This window comes from Stylophora pistillata, chromosome 1 (genome assembly GCF_964205215.1).
Source record: "Stylophora pistillata chromosome 1, jaStyPist1.2, whole genome shotgun sequence".
NCBI lineage: Eukaryota > Metazoa > Cnidaria > Anthozoa > Scleractinia > Pocilloporidae > Stylophora > Stylophora pistillata.
In genome coordinates, this window is record NC_142519.1 from 53,957,938 (window position 1) to 53,976,438 (window position 18,501).

Sequence of the window (18,501 nt, forward strand, 5' to 3'; positions counted from 1 at the left end):
ACACCCTTAAAAGAGAAATTGACCTTACGCGTTTCTTCCTTTCAGGGTGATTGTCCTCCGGATACCGGCTAGTATGGAGAGCGAACCATCTTCTAAGGAAGCTGTAGTGCTGTAGCCTCTAACAACACGCCTTCCGGGCATAATTCTATATTTCTTTCCTTGTCTGTAGTGTGACTGTTTTCTCGCTGAATGATATGAATTATGTGTAATCGGTTCCCAGGATGATGTCATGAACCAACCCGCCCCGTTTCCCCCATTTCTCGGTCGTTAACATGATGGAGGCCATTGTGGGGATATTTGAAAATTAATGAAAATAAATGGCTAAAATAGAAGAGACATTAGTTTTCGACTTTGTTATCAGTAAGACAAGGTTTACTCTGTCGAGTAGAGCTCAATTGGTAGAGCGCTGCACTAGTATCGCAGAGGTCAGTGGTTCGAGTCCCGTACAGGCCTGATTTTTTTCAGGTCTGATTTTCGCTATTGCATAAATAGCGCTATCTACTGCGAGGATCGTGCATCATACGTATCTAATACCGCAGTTCAAAATATAAGAACTTCTTATATTCATTGTATCTCAGACTTATATCTGTTTGATTAGCTGGATGAAAACTCTAGGGTTAGTCTTTATGGAATTTCCTAATCAGAAGTTAAGAAGACACCCATATAATCGCGAAAAACAGGAAATAGAGATAATATTAACGATGATAAAAGTCGGCCGTTCATTTGAAGGACCTTGTGGGAATTTTTTCGCGTATAAAGAGCTAAATAATGATCTTGCAAGTATGCTTTTATGTAGTTAATTAAAGGAAAGTGATTTTCCGCTTGCCTGCATTTAGGGGGTATAATGATTACGATGATACTGATGATAAAGGATTATTTACAAGACCTCGTCGAGTGAATTCTTCGCGCCGTAAGAGAGATGATGGTGATCTCAAAAATTAACAGAGAGTATTCATTTTATAAAATTGATTAGTTTATAAGTTGTTCTCCTCTGCCTGGATTACGATTATTATAATAATAGTGATGATAATGGTTTATTTACAGGACCTCATCTTGAGCATTCGTTGCGCCGTTAAAGAGATCACGGGTGATCTCAAAAGTTAACAGAGGGTATCCCTTTTATAAAATTGAATAGTTTAAAACAACTTTCCCCTCTGCCTGGGGAACGATGATTATCTTAATACTGATGATAGAGGATTGCTATCAAGACTTTATCGAGCGCATTCATGATTTGCGCCGTTGAAGAAATGAATGGTGATATCACAGGTTAACGGAGGCTATTCCTTTTATGAATCTGATTAGTTTCTGACTGTCCGCTCTACCTAGGATATGAGGACTGTAATGATGACAAAAGTTTATTTACAAGACCTCATCGAGCACACTCTTCGCGTATTAGGAGCGTAATAAAAAGAGTTGCGAACTATTACATCAATTCAAGGATGTATTTTCAACTGCTAACCAAGGTCGCGGCCCAGAGTCCATGAAGATACAACATGACTACACGCGAAAACCTTTCTATGGAGACTTAACATGCATCTGGGGAAATTCAATCTCGTCTGTACAGCTGTGTACGGCATTAGCTGCCTTTCAGAACCAGATCTGAGAGCTGTTAACTTCGCCGACAAGATAGAAGGACAAAACCTAAACGGAGGCCTGATAAAAGAGATAGAAGTCGATACGGAAAGTTCCTGTCAGCTTGAGTGTGTGGATGAGGAGCGATGTCAGTCTTACAACTTTGGAACCATGAAGGGAGGCTCAGAGAAATTCAAGTGTTAGCTAAGCGACTCTGATCGATTTGATGGATTTGCTAACTTTACTGAGGATAAATATTTCATTTAGAGAGGAATAATGGTAAGCTAAATTGGTCTCAGTGCAACACAAATTAATTGCAGCTCAAAGTTTGAGTCTTGTTGTTCCTAATCGTAGCTGGATCTCTCTATTTCAGTTTCTTTGCATAGTTCTTTCAGTAATCGTGCACTAATCAACAAAATGAAGAATTGGCGCGGTACGTTAATTGCACGAGTACGTTCGGGTGCAAGGAAGCGAACTAGTTAAGATGGCAGCGAGTTTTTTTTAACTTCAGGGGGCTGAAATCGCAACGATGGAAGTTGGGCGAACTTGAAATGGAGCGAAATCTCCCTAAACTATAAGCTATGCCTCCAGGCCCAGAACTTATAGACATATTTGACTATTTGTTTAAGTGTTATAGCTTTCGCTCTTGGACTATTTCAAATGGCAAACCGTTTTCCTGCATGTAAAATCGAAAAGAGGGTTGAAAATTTTAAAAAGAAACAAAACGTCCGCTATCCAAATTTGAAAATAATACGTTTCTCAATTTCTTTCCCTAATGTTAGAGCACCTGCAAAGATGACCCGTACAAAGAAAACGAAATATGTCTCGCAAGCTACAAATCAAACACTCACTTCTGTGAGCGTATCAGAGGTAAGTGGAAATCCGTTAGGTTTTTTTGGTTTGAGAGCAGCTCAAGTCTTTTTCGTTAGAGAGGAGAAAGTCCTCTCAAGCCGATTAATCAAGACGTATGTTTTCATCTGTTACCTCGATCAGCACAGGACTGCGATGTTTTGAATGTTGAAACACCTTCGTTCGTTGATTACTAAAGAGAGATGAAAGGGCCAAATCTTACCCTTCGCTGGAAATCGTTACAACACATTATTTTCCCTTTACCACGCCATTTTATCATGTTAAGGCAACTGAAAGCAGAAAGTATGCCTCGGCATTACACAGTGAAACAAGGAAAAAAAACGGACGGAAAAGGGAGGGACAAAATGGCCGTGACGAACGATCATGATTTTGGTTGCTAATCTGCTTTGACTTTTAAAGGAACAAACGTTCAAGTAAATCAGATTTTTCTGGTCACGTTTTCATTTTGTAAGTTAAACCATCGAATAAGGTGTATCTATGAATGAAGGTAACCTTTCCATTCGCAGATTACCCCAAAAATTGTTTTGACTATTATCAAAATGGTTCCACAACTGACGGTGTGTACTTGATTTTCCCTCATGAAGAAGAACCATTCCAAGTAGTGTGTGACATGACAACTGATGGCGGAGGCTGGAACACCTTTCAAAGGTGCATGGATGGCTCTGTAGACTTTTATGTCCATTGGGAATCATACAAAGAAGGCTTCGGAAGTCTAAAGAGCGAGTTTTGGCTTGGGAATGACTTTCTTCACCGTCTGACTGCATCAGCCAACATGGTGTTTCGCATTGATATGGAGGATTACGAAGGCGACCGAAGATTTTCCGAGTACACGACTTTCTCTGTGGCCGACGAAAGCGATTAATATCGGGTGACAATCCATGGATACCGAGGCACCGTAAGCGACTCATTATCTTCAATTCAGTCCATGAGGTATGTCATAGGTAATTCCATGATTGCTCTTCTTAAATTGGTGACCAAACATTGCTCCTTGCACCATGACTCACTTTTTGTACACTGCGTTTTACACAGATTACTATGTTCCTTTCCTCTTTGACTTTCCTCGGATCATGAATACATTTTTTGCATATTTTTGACAATGCAGTTAAGTTATGCAATGCTTCCAGTAGCATTACTATCCAGCTCATTCTAAAATTTTTCAAGAAGTTGTTATTTTGTGTTTTTTTTTTCTTTTTTTTTTAATACAGAAATATGAATTTTACAACCAGAGACAGAGACAACGAACTCAGTGACGTTGGAAACTGTGCAGAGTATTTTAAAGGTGGTTGGTGGTACAATAGTTGCCACAGGGCCAACCCAAATGGTTTGTACTAAGGTGGAGGTCAAGCTCAAGGAGTTAGCTGGATTTCATTTCGAGGACTAGATTATTCGTTAAAGCGCACCAAGATCAAACTTCGGCCAGCATGATTTCTGTTGAGGCCATTCCTCAATAGTGTCCATATTTGTTCCGATTTTATAATTACATAATACCATGATGCTCAGCGTGCTTTTTCTTCGAATTTGGTGAGGCGTTCGTGAAAGAAAATGTGCTCAAACAATGATTTCACGCCGCTTTGATACTGTCTTGTCTCATCATTTGGTAAGATTGTTTCTTTATTTTTGTTTTTAGCTCCTTCGTGAATTTTGTTTCGTAAGGTAACTCTAGCTTTGCGTCGTGTACAGGTTGATTATGGCCTGTCAGCTTGCAATCCATGGTCGAGGCGTGCTATGTTAAAGTACAAATAAACTCGTTGAGTTCTACTAAACACTGGTTTCTCTCGGTGCTACGAGCGCCTCATATGTTCGACTGGACAATTGTTTCATTTGTACAAGTTGTCTTTAAGCTCTCAGCTGGCACAATCTTACAAGAGTTAGAGATGTCTGCTATGCGTACAGTGACTCTTTGCTACAGTGGCTTATCATGATTGTAACATCGCTTTTAGTGAGGTGTCATTAACCGAGACGGAGTTTACCGGGCTTAATTTTGATGAAAGGATGCCACAAGCTTTATAGTCTGTAATGCAGTAGAACAGAAAAAAATAGATTAGTACTTTTGTATAGATCATCGCTACAGCCGACTGATCTCTCTCCTAAGCCAACGAATAAACTTTGTAATCAATTATTGGTAGCTACATGAGGAAGTGAATTAAATGCTTATAAAGTCCTGACGAAAACAAAAGGAAGATCTATACCACACAATATGGAGAAACTCCTGAAATTAATTCAATAAGACTTTTCCCACCGTTTTATTGCCTTCATTTGACAGAATTGCGTTAATTCGGCTTGCTCTTGCTAAGATGATACAACCACAGGCGGCCCAGGCTCTGTCACAGGCTCTGTTGGTTACGAAGCGGTCAAACTAAACACTAGCAACACTGATCATGACTAATCATTCATATCGTGGGGCTACCCGTTGGGCCTACTTTTGATAGTGTCCAGGCCGACCGCGTCGCAACGAACTTTTGACTACACAGGATTTGACAGACGCGCTTTCTAATGGCGTTGAAATGGCGGTCAGTTTGAGAATTTCGCTGGGCTGGTTCCTCGACAACCCAGCTTTTGAGGGATTTGTTTTAGTGAACCTGAAGGGCAACTATTTGGCTTTCGTGCTACCAAGTTTCGATTCAAGGGGAAGTATTTAAGAGTGTTTTTCGAACGATATTCGCGAGCGTGTGTGAGACAGAGCTTTCCTACTTTCCCTTTTATTTGGTAGTGCTAGGACTTAAAGCTGAAACACAGCAAAACAGCCTCAAATCGCGACAAGAACGGCGCAGACTACTCTTTATGAAGGTAATACTTTATTTCTTTGATTATTTCACCCAACTTTATATTTACGGAGCTCAAAAGCAAGTCCAGCTAAACCACTATACAAACTCTGTAATAATCCACTGTGAAAGAGCCTGTGACAGAGCCTGCGACAGAGCCTGGGCCGCCTGTGATATACAACTGTCTTCTTTTTCGTCATTTGAGCAAGTTGCCATACCTGCGACTGGAAGTGTCCTCCGAAAAAAAGTGAGTCTGGTCTTAATTTTACAATCCAAGCTATTTTTTTTTCCTGCTTCGGAGTAAGTATCCAAGTTTTCCGAGTAAAATTTTTCTGACTGGCTTGGTGAATACTTTCGACGTCCATTCTTTTGTCGTCTAATATGCACCGTGTGGCTTCGTTTCTCCTTTTGGTAGCACCCCCCCAATAAGTATCACGGAGGCTGCTGTTCGAATACCGTTCAAGCCTTTTAATAATAATCATAATAATAATAATAATAATAATAATAGTAATAATAATTTATTTACTTATATAGGGCCCTTTAACACTACAGGATGATCAAAGGCGCTTTACAATCCTGGAATATTAACATTTACAGTAAATAATTACAATAAAGATATTATTTACAATATATAATTACAATAAATGAATGAATGAATGAAAAGTAAATGAATAACTTCAAAATACAGATAAGATTGTAGTGCAAATCTGAAACGCTAGCTTAAAAAGATAGATCTTAAGAGATTTCTTAAATAACTCTAGCGAATCAATCGTGCGGATATGCGCAGGCAAGCTGTTCCACAGCGCAGGCGCAGAGGTATGAAACTAGTGGGCACCTAAAATTGTGCGCATAACCCCTTTTTGGGCATTCTAAATCATAGCATTATCATTGCGTAACGAATATCTAGACGATGATCTAACACAGATCAGGTTATCTAAATAACTAGCAGCCATGCTATGAATCGCCTTAAAAGTCATCGAGATCTTGAATTGAATACGATAATTTACTGGCAGCCGATGAAGGTTGAATAGTACAGGATTAATCTAAAAAAATCGAGGCGCAGCCAGGATGAGACATAATAAAATACACTGAGAACATTCTCTGGTCAAACGTTTGAGAAAACGTAAGCTTTCGGCTGTTGATCAACAGCATTCCACGGATACTACGGCTATCCGTGAAAGGCTGTAGATCGACAGCCGAAAGCTTATGTTTTCTAAAATTTTTAGCCAGAGAACGTCTTCAGTGTATCTTAATTTTTTTAAAAAATATAAAGTTGTCTTTTTTTCATTTTTTTTCTGCAATTGCTAAAATCGCAGCTTATCTGCGATAATCATAGCTCAACGTAGTCCCCATGCAGTTGTTTGATCAGATGTCAAGAGAATGGCCAGATTAACAATTGTGACACTGCAAATGGTGACTGGTATTTTGATCAAGTTGACGTAAAACATGCATATTTGTCGGCAAGTTGATGCTTATATCATGATGTTGTAAACATTCGTAACAATGATAATTCTTTGTTCCCTCGCGACGAAAGTTTTTAATAATGAATCAGGTAGTTTTAGTTTGTTTAGTTTTAATAGTTTAGTCCACTGGATCACAAACTCAGCGACTACGATTTGGGTCGAAGTCAGCACAAAAAAGCTAACATGTGCCTGTGGGTGCTATTGATGGTTCCACTTATGGCCCTCGTACAGGCCTCAAATCGTTTTTTGGAGCCCGAGTTTAAAACTGCTAATTTTGCAAAGGCGATAAACGATCAAAAACTCGACGGGAGTGTCCTTAGAGACTTTGAAGTGGCGTCTGAAATCTCTTGTCTGTTTGAATGTATCTCTGAAGACCGATGCTTTTCATACAACTTCCTTCCCATCGATGGTAAGGCTGCAAACAGATGCCAGCTAAGTGGTTCGGACCGATTCGTGAGTTATGGGAATTTTATAAAAGAGGATGGAGCATTATATCGAGGAATACAGGTGAAAACACTACATACTTTGAGAGTTTATGCTCGTTAACCTGAGACCTTGCACATATTTGTTCTGATGAATTCGGTTCGTTTTAAGTTTTTTACTTTATTAAGTCAGAATTCATTTCGAACAAGATGCTGCGATTTTTATCAGATTCATTACTTCATACCTTGCTAGTTGTTTTAGGAATTCAAAAAATAAACAACTTTTATTAGCTAGCTAGGACCGTTTATTTCATGAATAGAAGGACAGGAACTCTTTGAATGACGCAGTGATTTTGGTAATGATTGCCTTGCATCGCGAGTCAGTAATTACTGTGTTTAGAGAACTCATGCCGTGCTTTGAAAGCTCGGGACTGAAATTGAAATGATCACAACTTACATAATTAAACACTTCAAAACGTCGGCCTTTTGAAAATTGTGTTGTATCTACGGTTTTGTAGGTGTTTCACTTCTTGACTGATTCCAAAGAAAACAATATCTTTCTAGAGTTATCAGTGCCAAGAAGCACCTGTCGTAAAGGCAGAGGTTTTCACAAGAGAAGGAACGAGAAAAACCCCGCAAAACCGTTCTTTCATGTAATGAATCTACTTTAAGATAAAACAATCTAAATTCCTTAGAAATACTTTCGTCTGAAAAAATTTAATTGGGAATGTCGCCCAAGAAGCTAACTTAGAGATAAATCTAGAAATAAGCCGAGATGATTTCGTTCTTGGACGCCTTTTATGTCCTGACTGTCTTTCTTTTAAAATCCATCACCAACATGAGGCAATACGTTTTTTTAGACTATTCAACGAAAAAGTCTGCCATCATCTTTTTTATGTCAGTTTGTAAACTATTTTCTTTCCTTGACTTTAGAGCACCTGCGAGAAAGATGATCCTTGTAAGGAGAATGAAACATGTGTGGTTGACTACAAATTAGACACTCACTTCTGTAGGTGTATTAGAGGTGAGAGGAGATCCGGTAGATTGTTTCTAGTTTAGCAGCCATGGAACGAGACACTTAAGGAAAGATTATCTCATGGAGGGAAGGGTAAACTGGGAAAGACAAAAATCTTAGGAAAAGAAGATAAGATCAGGACGCTTTGAAAAATGCTAGGGGACAGATGAAACGGGTAGATTAGCAGCTGATGAGGTAAGTTTTCGAAAGATAAAATATGAAACGTCTAGTACAAAGACATTTAAAGAGAGAGAGAAGATCGGTTCATGTAGTCTTCTTTAAAAAGCGGTAAGGAAATCAGCCAGGGAATTTGGTCGTCGAGTATCACGAAAGATATAAGCGATATCAAATGAGGACTAGATATGGTTTATTACATTTCTATGTGTTGCTATAAAATTCAATTCAACTCAATTCAATTCAATCGGCGTTATTGTATGAGGCCGATTTTTTTACAAACGATAGTATATTTTATTTTACAGACTGCCCCAAGAACTGTCTTGACTATTACCAAAATGGTTCCACAACTGACGGTGTTTACTGGATTTACCCTGATGAAGAAGAACCTTTCCAAGTGTTGTGTGACATGACAACTGATGGCGGAGGCTGGACCACTTTTCAAAGACGCATGGATGGCTCTGTAGACTTTTATGTTGACTGGGAATCATACAAAAAAGGCTTTGGAAATCTGAAGGGCGAGTTTTGGCTTGGGAATGATTTTCTTCACCGTCTGACTGCATCAGCCAACATGATGTTTCGAATTGATATGGAGGATTACAAAGGTGACCGAAGATTTGCCGAGTACACGACTTTCTCTGTGGCCGACGAAAGCAATTATTATCGGTTGACAATCGCTGGATACCGAGGGACCGCTGGCGACTCATTGCTATCGCTCACGAAGCCTATCAGGTACGTCGTAAGCATTGCAGTTTTTTTTTTCTTTTTACTGAGAATGACCAGTAATATAAGGGTAATTTCTGAAAAGTTTCTGCCTTAGAACTTTGAAATTCGTTGATGATTGCCGGAAGTTGAGGATCTCACTATAATGCTGAGCAGCTTTTTCTATAAATGACGAATCTAAGCTGAATTATTGCATCCCAGTATGCATCGCTACATGCACAATGACCGATCCAAGGTATTTCAACTTCAAGTTTATTGTTAACCAGGATTGATTCTTTTAACTTGTTGACACTAGATTTCTGTTTGCTACATCATTCACCTTATAATTCTCTGAGTAAAAACAACGGTTGCCATTCCATTTTCTTTAACTTTCCCGAGAAGGGAGTCTTTTCGTGTGCATTGCTGACAATGCAGTGCTCTTTGCACATTTCTGACCATTCGATGCCATCTGCACTTTAATGAATGTGAATTGCTACTAGAAGCATCGCTCCCCAGCTTTTACTCAGTTTCTTATTAAATGCTTTTAATATCATAGAAATATGAGGTTTACAACCAAAGACAGAGATAACGACGTTCATAGCAGTGGAAACTGTGCAGTAAACTTCAATGGGGGCTGGTGGTATCATGTTTGCCATAACGCCAATCCAAATGGTTTGTATCGAGGCGGAGGTTACGCACAAGGAATTACATGGCAATCATTTCGAGGACAAGATTATTCGTTAAAGCGCACCGAGATTAAAATTCGACCAGCATAATTTCGTCCGTAAAAATTGCCCCTTTAAAGCAACAGGAAACCTGTTTATGGTGATAAACTTCAATTTTTTTGGTGTAATAATTTTATTGATCTAGTTTGTATCTGTCTCTTATTTATTTCTCCACTTCACCTAGCAGCAAGTCAAGTTAAATAATACTGAACAACGTAATAACTACCGTCAATGCAATTCTATTTCTCTACGTTCAAATGTGAGATAGGAGAGGAGAGAACACTTCTAGATACCTAATACAGTGCCCCTTAATTAACAAATAAAGGAGCCTTGAATGTGCTCTATCCTGTTGCAATGAAGAACGCTGGAAGTGGCTAGAGCACGAAAGAAGTGTAGGGAGAAAGAGGAGAGGTACGTCGAGTTTTCCTCCCCACTACTTTTTTTTGCGTTTTTATGGACCAAGACGAAGTCGAGGTCTATAAAAACACGGAAAAAAAACGAGGCCAATATCCAGCTCGTTTAATTTTTTCTTTCTTTTGACTGACTTCTAACGATTTTTACGACTGCGTCGCCGACATTGCCTAAATGTTACGACCTTTGTAGGTCCGCTCCACGCACTTTCTCTCTTGCGCAGGATCAAAACGGACAATCTCGAGCAAGTAAGATGGGCCCATCTTGCCCCTTCGGGTCGCCAATCAGAACACTGGATTCGCTTCATCCTACCCACAGGCGCAGACAGCTATATAATTAAAAAAAGTTATTCACTTAGCTAGACTTAACCAAAACAGCTTACCTGAGAGAGAAAGACAGAAGATGAAGCACATAAATAGTTAATATTTATTCAGATAGTAGTACGAAAGTGCTTTTTTAAACATTAATTTTGTTTAGTTGGTTTTTCTCCAATAGGTTGAGAAATATCGTTTCAGATATGCCTACCGATAATTGTTGGACAAAATTTCCTGAGAAGGAATTGATTGACAGAAGGTTGTGGGATACACCTCGAATGTCATAATCATGCAGTTCGGACATTAACGAGAGATTTAAGTTGAAATGTTTCTCAGTAGTAGAATAGTCATAAAGAAGTAAAGAGGTCTTAAGTTTGACGATGTTAGGAACTTTAAAAAGTCTAAAGGCAGTATGGCGAGGAGTAATCGGTTCCTTTAGAGGAACGTCATTGATAATGTGAACCGCTTTGTTTTGTAATTTTTCTACTTATATCCCCAGAGTGCACAACCACACTTAAGATATGGATAAATAAGAGAATGATAAATGCATCTTAGTGTGTTGATCGTTAGGTGATGCTTTTACTTTGTTAGAATGTCCATATAGATATAAAATGCATTTTCGTCTCTTTCTATCTCGCTCCTTCGATTCACTTGAAGAAATGTACTTATAGGTCGTACTGTCAAAACGTTACCTATTTCACTGCTTAAGACTTTCGTAGATTTTCATGACAGGCTTATATTAAACTACTCGTTTAAATGTCTTAATTGAGGAATTTGTTTAGTTACTTAGGCTGGCCTGCAGACACACTTAAAATAAACATCAGCAGAGCCTTGTTAAATCTCTTCAGTCATCTTGATGAAAAGGGACCTGTTGCAGTGTGCTCCTGTTTCGTGTTTTCTCTGGTACCTCACTCATGACTCAATTGAAGACCTGTCATCTTTCTTGTTTTTCAGCGTCTTTCAATAAATAATTACCTCAAAATATAATTTCAAGTGTCTGCTACATTTCAACATGAACTTAAAAAAAAAGCTGTGGAAAGAGATGTTTTAGACCACTAGACATTTGCTTAAGCGATGAACAACCTTTGGAGATAGTGCTAAGCTGAATTATGGCCAACAGATCTAAAACGACGCGTAAATCGTAATTCTGTTACAATTCGAGTGAGGAAGGTTCTTCCTGCTGGTTTCCATCATCTGCGTCCATGTTTATCGAAGATTGCTTTATGTTTATCTAACGTAAAATGGCTGTTGATGCTCTCCCTAAGCGTTATGTCTTGTCTGGAATGATTTTCATTGGATTCTTTGTTATGTCTGGGTTAAGGGTAAATTTGAATGTCGCTATTGGTGCGATGGTCAATAATCACACGGCTGTAGTAGATGGAGAAACAATCTGCAGGGTAAGTCAAGATAGTTGTGCGACACAACTCCTTAAAATAAGATACCAAGAGAAATTTATGATATTGGAGAACTTGGGGCCCATATTTTTTTAATGTTTCTTAGTCATTGGTAACGATAGTGAAGCGCATTTAAACCTTGCACTGGATATGTCACTACTTTTTCATCCACTTTCCTTTTCATTTCAACTTTACTAGCGACCAACCTTTGCGGATGACCACGACTAATTCTAGGGCTATTAATTCAAGTTGGTTCTATTTATGGTTTCATCTCTCGGGAAGCGACCACTCTACATGCGCCGACCTCAGTACAGGTGCTTTTTGGGTATCAAGACGTTTTAAAAACCACAAATGTAAATAGACTTTGTGTTTGCTCCTGAACGCTTTTAATCTTCCAAAGACCCGCTGAGATTCTATTCATAGAATTGGTAGCATTAGAAACTCTTAAGATATTTTGTGAGAAAACTATCCCCAGTCTCATATGTTAAGATTATTACTCGATGTTTTGATTCGGAAGTATCTTCTCTAATATTTTTTTTTTACAGGAAGCGGAATTCAAATGGAAACCCGAACTGAAAGGTACTTAATAGATGAATGAAGCAGTGAAAATTAAAGACATTATCATTTAAAACCAGATAAAACCAGGTGGTACAAAGACAAAAAGCTTATCTTAAGACCAAGAATATCCCCATTGCTAAAAATAGATCGAGGCGCACTAGTCCTAGTGGGTAATATTTACATGACAGGCTTCTGACAGGGGAACTACTCACACTATCACACATTCCTCCAGTGTTCCTACTATTTAACAATTGGTTCATGCTTTAGCGTGCACTATCGAGTTATGGAGCACACGGGAAGTTTGGAGGGCACGAACGAAGCGTAAGAGTTGCCCGAGGCGATAGCCGAGGGCAACTCTAGCTTCTTGAGTGCTCTCCAAACTTCCCACGTGCTCCATAACGCGATAGTGCACAGCTGAAAGCATGAACCAATTGTTTTAGAACATAGCCGGTGGAATTGTGCATCAAAATCCGACGCGAAAAACGGACAACAATATCAGTTGAAGCGAATCGTGACGGCGCTGATGCCGAGTCTCCTTTTCCTTTGTTTTTCTCTTTTTCTGCCTCATTTAAGAACTCTAGCCCAAGGGAAAAGGTCGAAACATTGTCTTCGTTTTTGGACTAGTAGGCCGAGTTTCTGTTTGTATCCATTATTGTCGCGAAATGTATTATTTTTCCCCGCGCTAACAATGGCCGCTCGCGCGAAAAAAGAAATTTCTAGCGAAGTCGGATTTGCTGACGCTATCAGCGTGCACTATCGGGATTTTGAGCACGCTTACGTACAATAAATTTGATTGCTCGACTCTGCTAGCTATGTTCTAAATTGTTTTAGTGTACATTCGATAGCCGTGTAAATAACAGATAGCATTATTTGCTTTCGTTAGGAGTAATTCTAGGAGCATTTTATTACGGTTACATGGTGTTCCAAATCCCAGGTGGATGGCTGGCTCTACGAGTGGGTGGAGCTCGTCTGTTTGGGGCTGCTGTCATGATCGCCTCACTGTTTACTTTGTTGACTCCCATGGCAACGCGCTGGAGCTCTTTTTCATTAATTATATTAAGAGTATTAGAAGGCCTCGTGTTGGTGAGTTAAAAATAAAAATTATGATGACGATGATAAAAAATGAAAACATTAAAACTAATTCTACTCCTCTATATGATGCAGTGGAAAAATTATAAGAATTAAATTCTTTCCAAAAACACTTTTTTGGAAAGTTTTAAGCTTCGACGTTAAAGGAGTTAGCGATATACAATTTTACATTTCACCAAGGATAAAGTCCTAGGGCTGTGTATAAGGTTACATTTAGAAGTGACAATAACTTTATTAGGAATTTGTCGGAGCGGAATAAAGTGAGGAAAGTGAAATTTGTCTTCAATAGGAACTTGAGCTCTACAACATCGACAGATTTTAACGCTGAAAACAAAATTCCAGAATGTATCCTCATGATAAACAGTTGAGTAGCCGGTTTAACTCTTTCAGAGCAAGCGTTGTTTAAAAAAAGTTTGAGAACATTATTTTGTCATGAGGGCCATGCCCAACGCTCTCATTAGTTAGCATTTTAGTAAAAACCAATTCCCTCTGTATGACTGCATTGGACTTAAAGAACTAATTTTATTTTTATTTCCACGAATGTTAGGGTGTTTTATTTCCTTGTAATCACGCTATGTGGAGTCGATGGGCGCCTTCAGCTGAGAGAACAACTTTGGTGACGGTTTCAATCACAGGTTTGCTCTATTATTGTACGGGGTGGTTTTTCTTTTCAGTAAAGTGTACCCCATGCACTTACGCTCTTGGGCTTTGCTTACCATCTCAGGAGCAAGTATTGGATACCTCCTCACTATGCCTATTACAGGCTTGCTGACCAAATATGGTTTTGATGGGGGCTGGGCCTCTGTTTTTTACTGCTTTGGTGAGTGTGTGTGTGTGTGCTCAATACGGAATTGTGGAATTTCATTAGTTGGCAGAGATACGTTAATGACCTATAACGTACGAGTTTTGTACGTCATTGACTACCCTTTCCCCTTCGATTTTCCGATAACTCAAAAATTATTTCGAGTTTACTTACGTTACTTCTTTATCCGAACCATGTGATTTGACTGCTACTGCCTTTAAGTAATGCACTACTCTATCAATGTTCAGAACCCGTTTCGATCATATATGATTAAAATTTTCTCTACTCTGTTCTCTAAGGCTAAGATAACTTTAAAGCTTCAGGTTCGTTAAGACCTAAGTTGCTCCGTCCTCCCTTTCACTCAGACGTGCATGTCAATATCTTGAACTATCCGCCTTCTCCTCCCTCCAGAGACCACTTGCCTTAGAGGAGGTGGCTAAACCAGTCAGTCAGTCAGTCACATAAGGACAGTTAGAAAAAGAAAGGGATTGCAAATAATGAATTTTAGGGTTTTTTTTCTTTTTATCAGGTGTGTTTGGTATTGTATGGTACATTGTTTGGCTGATGGTTGCCTACGAGTCTCCCACACTTCACCCGACCATATCAGATGACGAGAGGTGTCTAATACAAGAAACAGCACTGGACATGTCCAAGGTGGGGCTCTTACATGACGTTTACAATGCTCCTAAATTAACAAAGTGTGAATGAACATCCGCGTTTTTTTTTAAGTTTTTTTTGTGACCGTTTGCATGCGTATATGTTAACTTCGATATGAATCCCTCTGATATTCGTTTTATTCTGAGTTACGTCTTTTATTTAGCTTCCCACCCCTCAATCGAATTAAACCTGGCACATGGTCTTTCGTTCCTCAGGTAGAGAAGATCGTAATTCCTTGGAAATCTATTTTACTATCGCCACCTGTGTGGGGAATAATTGCGGCCAACTTTGCATTGGATTGGGCATTTTATATTTTGCTTATTTCGATGCCAACTTTTCTACTAGACGTCATGAAAACATCTATCACCAGCGTGAGTTTATAGCATCATATTAATAAGTTAACAGTAAGGAAATCTAAGAGCGGAGCACATTTACGTACCCGCATTCATTATTTGACCCGCACAACACCGGTGAAATGGAAGATGGAAAAAACGCAAAAAAGAAGGAAGAAAGACAAGATCAGTAGTTCAGTCTATGTATTATGATCTCGAGGTAATTTTTTTTCTTGTCTGACACTTACACTCAGCCCTTAAGTAAATTGTGGTTTTCGCTAAGCTCATTCTCAGATTCTCCCTGCCAGATACTAGTGACTTGTTGGTAGCCTAATGAAGTGGACCTGAAAAATATTTGAGAGGGTTATTAGAAGGCTGATGTGCAGGCCACATTATTGCCACATTATTGTGGAGTTGGTTTTCTGTCTCATGTCAAAGAAACCAGGGAAATTTTCCAGTTATATTGAAAGAGTAGCCAGAAAACATTAAACATATTATTGTGGATAACCTAAATAAAAATTTTTGGGAAGTTAACTTAAACAAAATTTAATGTACAATTTAGCTCTGTAAGAGTCCAGACAAGACCGATAGTAAGTAAAACGGGCTTCCTGGGTTATTCCTTTTTTTTTTCATTCTTATTATTTTCAGATGGGATTCATGGCTGCTGCCCCTTTTCTCGTCAAAGGTGTATGTTCTCCATTGTCTGGCTTAGCAGCAGATATGCTCAGAAGGAGCACGGTTTCCACAAAGAACGTTAGAAGATTTTTTTACGCTGCTGGTACGATAAAAATTGACTTACTAGTTCATGTATTTTCTGACTTGGCAAAAGGTGTCTTTGTCGTGTTCTTATATAGGTTGTATAGCTTACCAATAAGCAACTTTTCCATATAACAAGAACGAAAAAAAACCTTTTCTGGCCGTTTGGATAAACACAAAGTCACGAATTTCTTTTTCTACGTAGTGAAAACAAAAAGAACAGCGGCGGATTTCCTGGCTTACCTTTGGGATTCTTTGGTGTAATTTCTTTAATATCTGCATTCGGTAAAGATAGCTGGAAATGGGCTCCATCTTTGTATCGGTCCATAAAAACGCATCTTGTAGCTTTTATTACCTCGATCTTTATCGAGAACAAGCATCTTTCGGCAGTCATCGTGAATTTGGTGATTCGTTTTGACCGATAACTACTTCACCCGTCTTCTTGGTAGTAATTTTTTTCCTTCTTCTTTCCCAGGCGCTGTAGCGAGTGGGTTTTTAGTTCTCATAGCTGGTTACTCTTTAAATGTCACAGTGATTGTTATTTGCATGAGTCTGGCGGGATTGACTACGTCTTTAGCGTTCCCGGCATACACTGTTAACATGCTGGACATAGCTCCACGTTATTCAAGTATTATAATGGGCGTTTGTAATACTGTTGGAACAACTGCTGGGTTTGTCAGTCCAACCATAGTGGGATTCATTACTCAAGATAAGGTTGGTATAGATTACATTTCGGCTGATTGTAGTTAAATCAAAGCTAAAGCAATCACAACAGCCGGTCACAGCAAAAGAAAAAGTCACAAAGAGCCGATGATAATCAAAGTAAAAGCAAGCCGACGGTTCACAGCGTTGGAAAAGGTGATTGACCAAGTCGCAGTTGGTTAAGGTCCAGAATCTGATAAGTTGAAGAAATGACGCAAGTTTGCTGGACCAATCACGAACTGAAGTCAAGCAAACTCAAAGCAATTCCAGTTTACTTTCGATGCTCCATTGAAAATAACTGCATTAGTCAATGAACATTTTTAGCCTCACAGAAACAGTCTGTTGTGAGTGAACTAAGAACGACGTCCAGGAAAGAACAAAAGACACCGATGACTTTTACTAAAATCCGTCAATCAGCCCCATGGAAAAAAATTTCAAAAAACCACAAATACCTCAATGATGCATATTAATTTTTCATAAGAGCAATCGTATATCACTTGATCTTGTATGCGTGTTCTACTCAGAGGCGAACGGGGAAACTCAAAAATCGAAACCTTCCTGTGAAAGTTTTTTCTCCTTTTGACTATATATAATCAGGAACAGACAAGCTCGTGGGCTTAGCGATATAGGACATGACTGCATTACAACTTCCCCTCACTTTTCGACAGCTCTGCTCCCAAAAGAAAACCCGAGACCTGAGTAACCTCGCTTTGATGTACTCGACCCGGGCCCTTAGCATAGTCCACCATATTTGCGTTCAGTCTTTATCAAAATATGAAACCTTCTACTGTAAATACTGTACTCGTAGCTTTCTAAAAAAAAATGTTCGACTACGTAACAAAGTGCAAACTTCATTTCTTTCTGTCTTAGACTGCTGAAGAGTGGCAAAGAGTCTTCTGGTTAACATTTGTAATTTTACTTGGAGGGACTTTCCTATTTTGCCTGTTGATGTCCGGAGAACGACAGGACTGGGACCAAACTGTCAATAAACCAACAGATGCAGACACCGAATCTGGAAGTGCTGCTGGCAGCTAAGACAATCATAAACCTGAGCCCGTTACGTGCCTTCGTGTACAATATAATTTGTAGATTTTAGGAACATGTCATTATTCATCGCCCTGTGGGTGAGACGGGGGGGGGAAGTGGGTGGGGGTTAGGTGATTTGTTGTCTCAAGAAAATATAAGTAATCTTTCCACATGACTCTGTAGTAAACTTATGATCCCTACCCCCCTCCCTTTCCCCCTTTTCGTTACCAGCTAATCGGAAGTCAATTTTCTATAGTCACCCCTGTATACTCTACTGGCGACGACTGATTCGCCCCTCCGTTCCCCGTGATAACCATCTGATTCTCCGCCCCAAATCCTCCGTTCCACACCTCTAGTGATAAATAAACTTGTCCCTTATTATTTGTCTTAGGTTTCAATCTCGCCAATCGGTAGAGGAGAAACTTGTTTGTAATTCAACGAGGTTTTCCTTTGTTCTGCAGAGTGCATTCAAGTTAGAAATTGTCGAGGAAGTTAACACACCCATTAAGTTAAGGCACTCATTCAAAAGGAAAGGAATAGTATTGGTCTTAGGACCATAAAGTTGAGATAGAAATGTTTTTTCAAAAAAATGTTTTGAACTTTCCTGCAAGGGAGTTTCTTAGTTAAAATTTGTTGAGGTTCATTAAACTCCACTTTTGTTATTTGTTTTTTGTTTTATATTATCGATCGAGTTTAAGGTGACTCATTTCAAGATGTTTTGACGGGCGCCACCTGCAATTCACCATGTTCAAACT

At 39.1% G+C, this 18,501-nt stretch overlaps 2 protein-coding genes and 1 pseudogene across 5 annotated transcripts; all 3 read left to right on the forward strand.

Moving 5' to 3' along the window:
- Positions 1 to 1,530: 1,530 nt before the first annotated feature.
- LOC148743109 (techylectin-5B-like) lies at positions 1,531 to 3,867 on the forward strand (annotated as a pseudogene).
- A 2,935-nt stretch (positions 3,868 to 6,802) lies between these two features.
- LOC111335388 (ficolin-1-like) lies at positions 6,803 to 11,191 on the forward strand. Of its 3 annotated transcripts, none has more exons than XM_022941278.2 (4): positions 6,803 to 7,174; positions 8,023 to 8,113; positions 8,584 to 9,010; positions 9,537 to 11,191. In XM_022941278.2, exons 1-4 carry the CDS (start codon positions 6,851 to 6,853, stop codon positions 9,754 to 9,756), a joined length of 1,062 nt encoding a protein of 353 aa, XP_022797013.2. In that variant the 5' UTR covers positions 6,803 to 6,850; the 3' UTR covers positions 9,757 to 11,191. The 3 variants fall into 3 exon arrangements, with proteins under 3 accessions (XP_022797013.2, XP_022797014.2, XP_088618641.1); XM_022941279.2 differs by lacking the exon at positions 6,803 to 7,174 and adding an exon at positions 7,612 to 7,742; XM_088762515.1 differs by lacking the exons at positions 6,803 to 7,174; positions 8,023 to 8,113 and adding an exon at positions 8,181 to 8,299.
- Positions 11,192 to 11,291: 100 nt separating this feature from the next.
- Positions 11,292 to 18,408, forward strand: LOC111335386 (vesicular glutamate transporter 3-like). 2 transcript variants are annotated; one of them, XM_022941277.2, is made up of 10 exons: positions 11,292 to 11,827; positions 12,370 to 12,403; positions 13,266 to 13,465; positions 14,019 to 14,106; positions 14,196 to 14,291; positions 14,803 to 14,927; positions 15,146 to 15,301; positions 15,911 to 16,040; positions 16,494 to 16,732; positions 17,591 to 18,408. In XM_022941277.2, the coding sequence occupies exons 1-10, from the start codon at positions 11,672 to 11,674 to the stop codon at positions 17,753 to 17,755; spliced, it is 1,389 nt and encodes a 462-aa protein (XP_022797012.2). In that variant the 5' UTR covers positions 11,292 to 11,671; the 3' UTR covers positions 17,756 to 18,408. The 2 variants fall into 2 exon arrangements, with proteins under 2 accessions (XP_022797012.2, XP_088618618.1); XM_088762492.1 differs by lacking the exon at positions 14,196 to 14,291.
- Positions 18,409 to 18,501: the final 93 nt, after the last annotated feature.

Coding starts and splice junctions, on each gene's coding strand:
- LOC111335388 (XM_022941278.2), top strand. CDS start 6,851: ATGTGCCTGTGGGTGCTATTGATGGTTCCACTTATGGCCCTCGTACAG. Junction 8,114..8,583: donor CTTCTGTAGGTGTATTAGAG/GTGAGAGGAGAT, acceptor TTTATTTTACAG/ACTGCCCCAAGAACTGTCTT. Junction 9,011..9,536: donor TCGCTCACGAAGCCTATCAG/GTACGTCGTAAG, acceptor TTAATATCATAG/AAATATGAGGTTTACAACCA.
- LOC111335386 (XM_022941277.2), top strand. CDS start 11,672: ATGGCTGTTGATGCTCTCCCTAAGCGTTATGTCTTGTCTGGAATGATT. Junction 14,292..14,802: donor CTCTGTTTTTTACTGCTTTG/GTGAGTGTGTGT, acceptor TCTTTTTATCAG/GTGTGTTTGGTATTGTATGG. Junction 14,928..15,145: donor CAGCACTGGACATGTCCAAG/GTGGGGCTCTTA, acceptor TTCGTTCCTCAG/GTAGAGAAGATCGTAATTCC.